Source organism: Podarcis vaucheri, assembly GCF_965113315.1.
Source record: "Podarcis vaucheri genome assembly, chromosome: 1".
Classification (NCBI taxonomy): domain Eukaryota; kingdom Metazoa; phylum Chordata; class Lepidosauria; order Squamata; family Lacertidae; genus Podarcis; species Podarcis vaucheri.
This window is the reverse complement of record NC_138759.1, coordinates 41,414,911-41,428,651: the sequence shown is the minus strand read 5'-3', so window position 1 is coordinate 41,428,651 and position 13,741 is coordinate 41,414,911. Positions and strand designations below refer to the sequence as shown.

Here is a 13,741-nt window from a genome sequence, read left to right as displayed (position 1 = left end):
GAAAACTGTATATAGCAAATAAAGATCTATTGTTCTCAATAGTGGCTATTGAGGTTGCACACACACACACACACACCCGTGCTGAGGGAAATCTGAGGACAAAACAAGTGGATGATGTAAGGGCTAAGGGCCTTTTTAGGACTGAGAAGCCTGTAGGCAGAATGTTCATTTGAGCACCCCTGCTCCTCACTGTACAATATGTTTATGTCATTTCCCCCAATGCTCAGCTGCAAAAAAAGAAAAGGTAAAATATTTTATGTCTCTAAAATTCAAACACACAAACACACAAAATTGAATTTACTTGTTTTAATGCTCCCATTTTCCACCTTAAATATATTTCCTCTGAACAAAGTTCTGTTGATTCAAATTAAATGAATTTTGTTGATATTATTTATAGGAAGTATTAACTTTCTTTTAAAGTCATGCATTTATAGAGGATGTGACTTATTCATAGGTTGGATGGGAAATAGGATTATTATTTTTTATTGTAAAAACTATACTTAAGTCAGGGCTCATCCACACTGGAGTTTAATATGGACTTAAAACTGCTTGTGTGTCTGTTGTTGCTTTTTGTGGTGTCCACACAATGTCTTCGTTCAAGTGGCGGCCAGCACTCCACCACCAACCCTGCTAACTGCGGATTCCCCCAATCCATGGATAATTGGATAAGGGAAGAAAATCCAATATAAAATTGCATGTTACCCAACTGTGGACACACTGAAGCACATTGTGTGGGTGAGGTTTTTTTTACATCTGTGGTGACATTTCACTAGCTGCTGTTTTCACCACACACCCTGCTTCTGTTTTGTTTCCATCAGCTGCAAGGAAAGGATGTACCCTGACTTTTCCCATTGGTTGTTGCTGAAGGCATGTTTTTGTATTTTTATTTTTAAAACAGCTCATTTGCACAGAACCTCTCTTGCACAAAACAGCTGTATTAAAAATAAAAGTAAAATTTGCCCTTGCTTATCCCAAAAACATGCCCCAGATCTTAAAAAAGGGGGGGTCCATTGGTTTGTTTCTATTTCTATTATGTATTTTGTGTTCTCATTTTTAATTTTTATGTGTTGAATTGCCCTGTGATCTTTGAGTGAAGGGTGGTATGCAAATAATAATAATAATAATACTTCATCTAGAACTGAGCTCTAGTATTCAGTATGTTGCAGAAAAGAGCCTTCTTGCTTAGTGTATTTAGGCACAAATTTATAATGGTTGATCTCTGTTCCCCAAACTTTCACTGTAATAGGCAACTCAAATAAGGACTGCTAGGAAGTGTATAACATAGATATAATGTTTGTAAACCTTGCATGTGTTATTTTCCTTTATTAATACTCTGATGTTTATAACCAGACTAGTGCTGTATAATAATAAACAGTAGTTACAAGGAAGAGACAAATGTCAAGAACCTTATAACGTGGCCCTTTTTCTACAAATGCCAAAGGACACTTCCAAATAATGTTGCTGATCCAGATTTTGCACACTTTGAAATACATAATGATGTGAGTAATCACTAGCCCTCCCTCAATTGCTAACTCTTAATCTATTTGATGAGGTGGTGATAACTAAGATTCAGAAAAGAAAGAGTTGGATACAAATGGGATGTAACAACAGGGTTGCAATATGTATGCTCAGAATGGGGAGGATAATATGAGCCTTGTTTTAGCAATTGGCTAGGTAACCTCAGTGATAAGCAATGGACAATTGCAATCATGCACTTATTTAAATATGCAAATTAGAAGTCTTTACTAGGAGAATAGGCAGCTCTGTTACTAGCAGTGGTATTTTGTGTGGGCCAGCTGCCAGATGAATCTTTGAAAAGAGCTTTCCCTCTCCTTTTTAAAAGTTTTTTTTTAACATTTTGCAGATGTTTGCACTTCACTTATGATAAGTGAATGGGTATGTGTTTGTGTTAGAAGGCTCACGTAACATTGCTTGCAATTTTAGTCAAGATGTGAGCTGATATATATTCACCTGCAGTTGGTGATCCAAAATCTTCTCCAACTTGCAAATCAAATTATTGCCCCATCAGCTAAAAAAAGCAGGGGGGGGGATAATATTTGTTGTCAAAACTGACGCTAACTCTCCAACTGCTACTGTGCATCACGATCATTGATATTTCTACAACTTCCCTTGTACAGTAGGGACAACCCACAGCTTAATGTTGAAGCACATGACTGGCATGCAAAAGACTCCATGTTCAATACCTGGCCGTTAAAGGATTTCAAACCTCAGTTGAGGCTTAGGGAATTACTGCCAGTCAGGGTAAGCAATAGTGGATTTGAAGGACCTGTGGTCTGACTCATCATAAGACAGTTTTTATTCATGTAACCTGTCTGTGAGGGCTTGTGAAGTGAGACTATAGCTCATTGGTGGAGCACTTATTTTGCATGTGTCAGATCTTGGCTCAGTTGCTGGCATCTGTAGTTAGAAAATCTCTGATCATACGATTGGAAAGAACCGTCCTTAAGATAAATGAATGGCTGCCTCCAATTACAATAAACAGCCGTTCTATATATGCTAACCCTTGACAGGGCCTATAGGTTGAAAAGCTCTGCCGCTCTGGCAGGGTCTAACTGAGAGTTGTAGGCAGCTTTCAATGGATGTTTAGAGGCAAATAATTTATTTTGGTTTACTATCTCTGTTTAGTGATTATCAGATTTTGTGACAAATTTGGTTTCTTGATGTAGCAGTTTGGAATCATAAGTCTGAATTGGTCTATTAAACTGCATTACTCACATTTCTTTTGCACCAGATCTAATGTGCAAATGAAACATGTACTTACTTGTGGTTACCATATGATAAATTGCAGTTTCAGCAAACAAATTAAGACATCTAATGAGAACTAGCTGTTACATTTGATCCCAAACCATGACTGAATGTGTTGAAAAGTGTTCAGAAATCTGTGGCTTCAAATATCTTGGGGCTCTTGTAGCCATTTAAAAGCCTTAGCTTCCATTTTTCTCACCCAGTTACATATTTATCTTGTTTTTGTGTTTCATTTGAAATTATTTTTATTGATTTTTTTACATTTCAAAAAAAAATATTACAAGCATAGTTGCACAGACTTACAAGTTTGGTTGCGTGTTAATATAACAGTTAAATAAAATAATTTTTAAAAATAATACTAATTCAAACTTGTAGACTGAGTTATAGGTAAGCATGAACACCAGAGTAATTACATTACAATATAATGTACAATAATGTATAATGTTTAGATTTAGTGAACAAAGGTAAATAATAGTTTATACTGATACTGATTTAAGTATATATTACTCTTGTAAGTGTAACTTTGGATAGATGGATCATACAAACGCAATTTTTGACATAAATCTAAAATGACAATTCCAAATCTTACCTTCATACTTGTATGTTAATCCTAGATCCTGATATAGTTGCTCTTTTTTAGTCTGTAAGTAACCTATGGTTGCTTCTCAGAAATCAGAGAGGCCTCTTGAAGAATATAACATTAATATGAATGTTTTTTATCAAATTCAGTCAACATTTCATGAAGCATTATTCATGTTTAATGCAAAATGGAAAGCAAGCCAATAAAGAGCAAATTAAATAGAAATATGGTTAGACAAGTAAAAGTTAAATAATGTGAGAAGAGTTTATAGCCTTAAAATGAGAAACAGGAAGATCACAAAATTAAAATATTTCAGTAAGCAATATGTAAGATTTAACTGAAAGTGGAAGGAAAATAATGCATTTTAGTGAAATCTTACACTAAAATCAACATCATAAGAATATATGAAGCACCAGTGGTTCTGAACCATACTGAATCAAGGCAAAGGCCAATCTAGTTCAACATCTTGAGTATAACAGCACTCTCCTCACTTGTGATTCCCAGCAGGTATTCAGGCACATACCGCCTCTGACAGTGATGGCAGTACTGTACATGGTCATCATGGCTAGTAGTTCATGAATTTGTCTAATCCTCTTTTAAAGCCATCCTAAATTGGTGGCCATTACTACATGTTACTGGGACTAAATTCCATACTGTAACTATGTGCCGTGCGAAGTAATGGCAAGGTCGAGGCTCCCCTCTTTTTTCTCCTTCTCTTTCTCCTCTCCTCCTTCTCCCTGTGTCAGCTCCAGGGTTTCCTGGCCCCGGAGCACTGCTGGGCAATCGGTCAGGTGGTCAGGTGCTCTCGCTCCCGGCTCGATTTGGGTTGTGGGGGGGTCAGGAGTTCCCCCAGTTCACGCGCCGGGTGCTCCCGGTTCCCTCTCGGCAGTGGCGGCGGCAGTCTCAGCAGCCCGGATCCAGCCTAGTAGTGCAGTTGGCTCTGGCTGGCTTCAGGAGCTGCTCACTGCCATGGCACCCGCCATTTTGCCTCGCTGGAAGTCCCCATATGATGTGTCTTGTGCCATTGAACCAATCACGCAACATCCATTCCCTAATAATAAATCTACAACACTTAAAATAGAAATCCAGGGACATTAATTGAAATCCGGGGACATTCCGGGGATGGATTTTGTCCGGGGACAGATTTGTAAATCCAGGGACTGTCCCTGGGAAACATGGACGTCTGGTAACCGAGTTCCTAACCAACTTTAAAGGCTAAAAGCTGGAAGTTACCAAGACACATATCAAAGTGATTAGCTACATCCCTGCCCTTGTTGTAGATTGAGTACTTGGCTCCAAAGACTCTGGGAACATCTCTGTAGAGTTCTAAGGAGATCTACCAAGAAAAAGTGTCTGTGCTGTGTATCCATTGTAGCTGCATCAGTGGTAAATCCAATCCAAAACAATATAAATGAAGATTGAGTGTTTCTGTTGAATCAGCAGTGATCCAGTGCTCCCTCTGGCTATCTATTCCTGGATGTCTATCCAAGTTCTGATTATACTGCTGCTCCTCACCACAGTGTCTGACACCTCCCAAGTAATTAACAAAGTCATAACAATAACATCTCTCTATCTTCCCAGCAGGTAGGAGCAACTGCTTGATTAGAGTTAAGATTTGTCTGTGTTCCTGTCTGTGCATAAAAGAAAGCAGAAGAGGGAAAGACATAAAACATCTTAGTTTTGTTTTTATTTGCAAATACTGTGAACTAAATTATCATTCTTTTCCCATCTGGAAACTCTTTTGGAGATAGTCCCTGTCCTGTTATATTGTTTGAATGAATTAGTTGATGCATGAGCACATGCGTGTACAACAATAGGGATTGTAGTGAGAGAAAGTTGAAGACATGGAAAGACATCAGTCATTTAGCTTGCCCAACAAAAGCAGAAAAGTATTTTATAGAGGCAGTTGTGGCAACCTGTTTTTCCTACAAGAGATGCAACTGTTTTATAGTTTTTAGCGCTCTCGCACAAAGTACTAGTGGAGCTAAATATTTAAAATTAGAAGTCATATATTTATTCTACAATCAACTTTCCCCCTACTGCTGTCTGTGTTTCGCTTGCTCTGTAAAGAATGGCACCAATGTTTTTCAGTGGAACTAGTTTTGGAAATAGAAATCCAAAATATTTTGAATTCAAAACCTTCCTAAAAATGAACACTTAGATCCTTTTGCTTTGATCATAAACTCTTTTTTTCTGTGCTTCCCACTGAATGTTGGGCTTTCTATAACCGAATAAACCAATCCCATCTGGAATTTCATATACACACACTTTCAGGAAAATATTAGAAAAATATACACACACATACACAAACACACACACACACACACACACACAGTTAACGCACACCTTAAAACAAACTTAAATAGGGCAACCATGCATGTGATTTGGAATTATTAGTAGTCTCGTTTACCTGAAATATTCAGGCTAAATGCAAACATTTAATTTTTTAGCCATGTAAAAACATACTGTGGTGATTACATGGTGTATACTATAGAATAGGGAGGGGGCACCTTCCTTTATATTTTCAAATCTAAGCAAGATTCCTTGCACACTATCCAAGTGCCTGGGACTGACAGCAAAGCCTGGTAGACAGGGCCTGTGAATTGTGAACAGACTAAGCAGGGAGAGGCCCTCACCCCAGAAAGCCATGGTAACAGCCCAGAAGTGGCAAGACTTTTCTGTCCCACCCCCACCCCTAGTCCTTGCTTACTGTGCTCATCATTTCCTCCTCTCTTCAGATTCTAAAACACAGCAGGGAAAATGAAGAACTAAATGAGCATTGGGATAGCTACAATGTGCTGTATGTTTGGCTGCCTTAGAAAAATATCTGGAAACTTCAAGTCGTTCATTTTGCAGCAGCCAGAGTTTTGACCAGAGCCATTTACAGTGGTACCTCGGGTTACAAACGCTTCGGGTTACAATCTCCACTAACCCAGAAGTAGTTGCTCCAGATTGCGAACTTTGCCCCAAGGATGAGAACGGAAATTATGCAGCGGCTGCGCAGTGGCAGCGGGAGGCCCCATTAGCTAAAGTGTTACCTCAGGTTAAGAACAGTTTCAAGTTAAGAATGGGCCTCCGGAACAAATTAAGTTTGTAACCCAAGGTACCACTGTATTTGGCACATGTAGTTACTCATTTAAAAGGGCTTCGCTGGCTTCGTTCATTACCATGTCCAGTTCAAGGTGCTGGTGATCAGGTGTTCTGATGCCCTCAGCAGCTTAATACTGGGATATCTTAAGGACTGTCATCACCTCCTGTATGAGCCCGCTCATTCATTAAGATATACTGGAGAGACTGTCCTATGTGTTCTACCAACACCTGAACTGGAGAAAGTGTTAAGTTCTTATTTATTTAATATAAGACTGGGTTACTTCACAGGCCCAGAACAAGAGGCTGTTTATGGATTCACAGGCTAAAGCACAGCTAGGTAACCACAAGAACAAGCTAAAGTGACAGGGAAGAGTCTTAACTCCAACCCATAATAATTGGAGAAAATATTTAACTGGATAATTACCTATGACTACAGAGGGACTTGTAGCTCCATGTAGGCTGTGGAAATCTATGTTTAAGGAGGACTACCTGATGGTTTTCCATTATTTTGTGGTCATTTTATTTTGGCAGGTGCTTGGCCTATTAAGTTGTTGATTTCTTTATACCCTTCTCTACTGAAATCTCTGTGTTTTTATATTATTTTATTTGTCTTGTTGCAAGCCACCTTAAGAGTTTTTAAGTGGAAAGGTAGCAAACCCAGAAGCAGATTGACCTTTTGGGGTAGGTGCTGGGGTCTCAGAGCCCATCACTGCCATCCCCAGTGCTCCAAGCATCTCAGGCAGCTTAATTTTCTCACAACACTCCTGACAGTGTATCATTCTAGGGTGCTGAGAGAAAATAGAAAGGTGGCTACACGCAGCTTACTGGCCCTTTAGGCTGCTGCTGACTGCTGCAGAGGTTCCCTGCTCCCCTGGTTTATGTTCTGCCGCAAAAGTGAATTGGTTCTATTCATCTCTATGGCAGAAAGTTGCAGAGTGGATTGGGGATGCCAGGCTGTGCTGTGCAAGAGGCTTACATCTCCAGGGCTCCTCTTCCTTCTTTGCCAATACTGTGAGGATATGAGGCTCCTCCCTTCTTGCTTTTGTTATTCTTCGTGGTAACATCTGCAGTGTTTCTGCCTCACTGGCATCTTCCAGGACATGTTGCTGCTGTTGAGAGTGGGAGGGGATCATGGTAAGGTTACATCAGAAGCTTAGGCCAAACTTTGTGCTTTCCAAACTTAGTCGTAACAGCAGCCTTTAGAAGGAGTCGTTGCTACTGGAATTAATAATGGCTTTAGTAGTAGGCCTGGAGAACATGAGGTGCCTGCCAATTGGAATATTTGGGTCATGTTATTATTATTATTATTACAGTGGTACCTCGGGTTAAGTACTTAATTCGTTCTGGAGGTCTGTTCTTAACCTGAAACTGTTCTTAACCTGAAGCACCACTTTAGCTAATGGGGCCCGCCGCGCTGCCGAAGCACGATTTCTGTTCTCATCCTGAAACAAAATTCTTAACCCGAGCTACTATTTCTGGGTTAGCGGAGTCTGTAACCTGAAGCGTATGTAACCTGAGGTACCACTGTATTGTTGTTGTTGTTATTATTATTATTATTAATTTCTACCCTGCCCATCTGGTTGGGATTCCCCAGCCGCTCTGGGTGGCTGACTTCTGTGTGTCTGTGTGCATATGGCTCTGAAAATATCTTTGTCCAATAATAAAATAAATAGAAGAATGATTCAATCCAATTAAATAATTAACCTTAGCTGATAGTGGGTCACTTGGTCTATATGGGAGTATTGCTTGCCCTGCACCATATCTACATAGTGTGGTGCTTCTTGCCTGCTATGTATTTAGTGTGATTTGGGGAACATATAGAGCAGTGATCCATGCCTTCACTTCTGTATCATTCCATACTGAGAAAGAAATCTGTCACTGTTGCTTTCCACTACTTTACTCTTTCCACTACTTTACTCTTGTATTAGTACAAGAGTATTTAGCCACCGTGTGATTGACTGGATGAGCATTGCATGGTACCCAGTAATGCACAGACTAAACTACAGTTTTAGTCAGACAATATGAAAAGTGACAACAAATTATGCCTTGTGGTCTCCTTCCAGTTTCTAAGTGCAAACATCCCAGAGTTTATTTTAAATTTGAGCCAGTTAGACATTTAGTAATATAGATCAAAGAAGAAATGAAAGCCTCCCATGTTTATTATTTCAATATGATGTCTGTTCTAATAAAGTGTAAGAAGGCATGTTATAGACTAACTAGTAGGAATTTTCTAGTTCTGTAGTTTAGTCTTAAATATATACATATATTTGTAAATTAATCTGAAACATATTGCTGTGGTCTGAACTGCTCGAAATGCTGATTGTTTTCAAATCCTTTATTTAATTTTAGAAATGTGGTGGTGGCCTGCCAGAACGCTTTCAGATAAACAGTCCACTTCATGTTTAAAAAGCCATAACATCACTGATTTAAAAAAGGGGAAACTTGCAAATATATAATGCCATGTAAGTTGAGGTTGTTGCTATATTGTTCTTCACTCTTAATTGAGAATAAGGGCCATTTGAGAGGACCGAATTTCTATAATTTCATTGTACTATATGTTGATCTGAAGCACAGTAGTTACCCTACTGAAAGCAAAGAGTGTCACTCGACCCAATATGGTTTTAGCTGATTCCTCAATGATTTGCTAGTTTTAGAATTCTACCCCAAGTGTGTACCTAGTTTCAAATAGATATACTGCACCAACATAGTATACTATTTGTTGACTGCAACCTTCCTGCCATCATTCTTGATATGTTTAGTTCAATATTTGCTTGTGATGCTATGGCTGTGATTCTGAACAGATCTACTTATAAGGCAGTGCCATGAAAATACTTAGCCTTAGCATTTAGGACAGAGACTCCACATACCATCTTTCTATTTTAATGAAAAAGTATTGGCCCTGCTACTATTATGCACAGAAGGCAACTGGTTCAATTTTAATAGTTGCCTAGTAAAAGAAGGATATCATATTTTAATGCCATCACCAAGACAATAAGCCATTTTACAAAGAACCATTTTTATACCTTATTTCTTAAGCCATATCATGTATAGGTGCTCCTTGTATTGAATATTCCTGGAAGATGCTTCCTTAGGAGAAAGCAGTCTCTTTATAACGGAAAAAGAAATAAGCTTGTAAGAAAATATAGACTGTTCTTTCCATCTTTTTGTCCAGCCCTGATTTTCAGTCAATTAAAATTTGTACTCAAGGCTTTTCAGCTTGAAACCACCCCTGTGTCTGTGATGAGCAATCCTTCTTGTTTGTGCAGTCATTCATTATCTCCATTACCAAGAGGAGAATAGAGGACAATTACATTGTTTGGACGAATCAGAGTGTTAGGAGGAGTATTTATCATGGTGGCAGAGTGCAGCACCTGACAGCAAAGGATTGATGGCCAGGAATGAGTGTGAGTGGCCAAAGCAGCCTCATATGATGCAAATTACTGACTGTGGATTCCAATTTATCCTGTTCATTTTTCTTGCCTTTGCTGAAGACTATTAGTGGTTTTTGAAGCAGTGAAAGGGTCATTACTAATGTGGGCTCAAAGCAGGAGGGGGAAGGAGGGGAAAAGCCTTCTGTAATTACACAGCCTTCAAAAAAGAAAAAGAAAAAGATTTGAGGGAATAGCCAAAAAAGTGTCAACACTTAGCAATCAGAAAAATTTATTTTCATTTCATCCTTAACCCACATTAACTCAACATTATCATTTTTCTTTGTTAATATTTGCAGAATATTAAAAGCCTTATTTCTGTATTCATTCACATCTATTTAACCCTTTTTGCAGAAAAGCAATGTTGCCTAGCTTGCCGTCAAACAGTGCGAGCATTTTAAAATGTGCTTACAAAATAGGTTTTTAAAAAGCAATTCTAGGCTGTTGTTTTTAATAATGAGACAATTGGCACCCAACAGTGGTTTACATAGGTACTGGGCTATATTTACATGATAAAAAAATATATCTCAGTACAATTGAGAGAAAACAACTCTCCTTTTTCTTCTAGTTGTAATCTAGGAAATTATACTAATAATTAGAAACAGAATGTTGAAGTTAGGCTGGTTATATTTTGGGTAAAGTATACTTTAAATGTATTAAATGTGTGTTTAATGTAATGTCAGTTTCCAATAACACTTCTGGAAACTATTCTAAAAAGATACAGAGCAAGTGCAAAACTATAAATGAGGCAAAAGAAGAAAGTACAGTAAAAGGAAAGTAAATTGCTAGATTAATGTAGCCAAATACTTCAGACAAATCATATATCCCTTTCCCCATGTAATTTAATAAGAAAATACTAATATCCCAACTCCAAATATACATACCCACATGTAAATTTTGTGTTAATTCTGTGCTCCATTTATGAGCAAGTCAGTCATTAAAATCAATTGAGATGTGGAACAGGGATTTCTTTATGGTGGTCCCCTTTATGTTATTTTATTTGTTCAATTTATATCCTGCCCTTGATTGCACAGCATTCCAGGACAGTTTACCTAATGAAACTCCAAAAACATACAGTAGATAGCTATCTGAATCACATAAAGCAGAAATTACAATTTTCAAACTTTTAACTCCCAGATCAAACCCCCTTCAGATTCAGCTGCCCAAGGAAACCTACCGGTGTAAAAATTTCAGGGGAATTTCAGTGATCAGAGGCAACAGTTTAAGAAGCTGAATTTCAATGGGGCTTTCTGCTTATTTCTGCTTGGGGCTTTTTATATTGTATTTTATTTGAATGAATTTGTATTTTGTGATTTGATGTATTTTTATTTGACTAGAATCTAAGGAGTAAGGAGATGTTTATTTAATAGCTAAGTAATAAATAATATCCAGCTGTTAATGTTACAGTTTTATGTGCCATTTCTAAAACTTATTAAGCCACCAGGTAGATTTGTAGACATACCACTGCAAACCCATAAATTATCAGCTTTGTTTGCTGTTTCACATGTGCACATGTTTGCATGCATGGAAGTGGATGCATCGGAGTCTTGGGACATCCCCACTGCCAACCTTCCACTGAATGAAAATAGTGCCAGCTGAGCTACAGCTGTACATTACTTTCAATGGGAGGACCATCTATGCTTCCCCTTGGAAGTAAAGACTGGACACATTGCACTACACATGACTCTACTCACAGCTATGTGAGGACCAAAGAGGGAGGATAAAAGGCAGGCATAGGCAAACTTGGCCCTCCAGATGTTTTTTGCCTACAAGTCACATGATCCCTAGCTAATAGGACCAGTGGTCAGGGATGATGGAAGTTGTAGTCCCAAAACATCTGGATGGCTGAGTTTGCCTATGCCTGATAAAAGGGTTCCATTGTGTACTAGACAAATGCTTTCCAGTGCACAGAAAACTGTGAGCTCTGCACATGTTAGGGAATATTTTTTTGTCCCACATTGGTTTTACAGCACGGCACAGTACTTCTGTCAAATATTATCCCAGTGCAAATGTTAACTTTAGGGTTAGGGTATAAGTTGTTTGCTGCTTGAGTTATAGATGTGCTAAACAAATGTATCAACAATGAACATAAAGAGACAATCGGTATCCTCCAGGTCAATTAGTACAGTAGTCTTTAACCCTTTTAAGTCCTGGGACCCAACTTTGGCTGAAATAGGCATTTGACAGTAGTAATGCTGCAGCTGTGGTTTGCCTTAGGACATGTTCCAACCCAGTAGTGGGTTCCAATTCACGAACTGAAAGCCAATAAATTATAAAAGTAATAGTACAATCCCATTATGATGGTAGAGTTTTGGGGGGTTTTGCATAAAACGTAGGAAGAATTCTCTACTTAGGCATAATTTGTCACAAATGTTCAGATAATCAGTAGATGTAATTTCAAAGCCTTTAAGATTGGGTGCTAGTGATTGTGGGTAGTGCTAGTGAAGGAGTTTTGGCAGACAAGATAGAGAAGGGTGTGGTATCTCAGGATTGTACAGCAAGAGGTACAGTGGTGCCCCGCAAGACGAATGCCTCGCAAGACGGAAAACCCGCTAGACGAAAGGGTTTTCTGTTTTTGAGCTGCTTCGCAAGACGATTTTCCCTATGGGCTTGCTTTGCAAGACGAAAACATCTTGCGAGTGTTCCGATTTTTTTTTTGCTCCCCCCCTTTTTCTAAGCCGCTAAGCCGCTAATAGCCTTTTAGCCGCTAATCCGCTAAGCCTTTAATAGCCGCTAAGCCTTTAATAGCCACTAAACCGCTAATAGCGCTAATCCGCTAAGCCGCTAATAGGGTTGCTTCGCAAGACGAAAAAACCGCTAGACGAAGAGACTCGCGGAACGGATTAATTTCGTCTTGCGAGGCACCACTGTATATGCATAAGCTAACCATGGATTCCATTACAACTCCTCTTCCCCCATCAAAACTGGTGCACATTAGCAATGTGGTTCTTGAGCATCTGCTGAGTAGAGTTTGGCCCCTACAGCCATTGATTGGATGGCAGGTTCTCCTTGTTTTTGCTCTCTATTTTTGATGTAAAGACAAGGTTGAGCTTTCTTACACACAATATATATGTCTCCCATTGGAAACACACATGTGGTTGAATAGGGCCTACATACGTAACAGACGATATACATATTGTAGGTCTGAATGGCATTATCAGTTTTCCCTCATACAGGGTTTGGGCATTGGCAGTGGAGAACTGGGTCTACAGGATGTCTGGCAAGACAGGCATGTTTGATAGATGGGGAAGGAAGGCATGATCCTGCTCCCACATTGCATGCAAGGAAATCAACAAGGAGAAAGTATACCCTGATTCAGCATACTATTTTAAATTAATGGGACTTAAGATTTTTGTTTTAGAAATAACATACAAATCAGTTATATCAATCCCTGAGGATACGGTTCACACTAAAAAAGATGGTTTCATTCTTATAGTGCATCTTTCATAAGTTCTGATTCATCTTTTAAAACATTTCTTTTTATTAGCATCCGTATCCTTCAGAGGAGCAGAAGAAACAGTTAGCCCAAGACACAGGACTTACAATTCTACAAGTAAACAACTGGTAAGTTATTCTAAATCAATCTGTTTGCTTTCATGGTTGAAGTGTTTTTATTATTATTTATTATTATTATTATTATTATTATTATTATTATTATTATTATTATTATTTTCCATTTCTGAAACAATTTAAATTGCAATATTTAAATAGCAATTCAGAGTTAGTTCTTTTAGGCATGAAACAAGAATTATAGACAGTCTGAGCTAATGTAGATATATTGTTTTCAAGATCATTCTCTTTACAAAGTGTTCAACAGTGCCTTAGATTCTGTTCATGGTTTTCCATGGGAAAACACCTGGAAATCTGCATAGTTTTG

At 38.5% G+C, this 13,741-nt stretch overlaps 1 protein-coding gene across 12 annotated transcripts in view; it reads left to right on the top strand.

Annotated features, from left to right (window-relative positions):
• Positions 1 to 13,741, top strand: part of MEIS2 (Meis homeobox 2) — a 233,754-nt gene that overhangs the window by 136,909 nt on the left and 83,104 nt on the right. For all 12 annotated transcript variants that reach the window (XM_082240350.1, XM_082240344.1, XM_082240349.1 and 9 more), the window contains one exon: positions 13,352 to 13,428. In XM_082240350.1, coding sequence (XP_082096476.1) covers positions 13,352 to 13,428 — 77 coding nt within the window. The remainder of the gene's footprint in view (positions 1 to 13,351; positions 13,429 to 13,741) is intronic.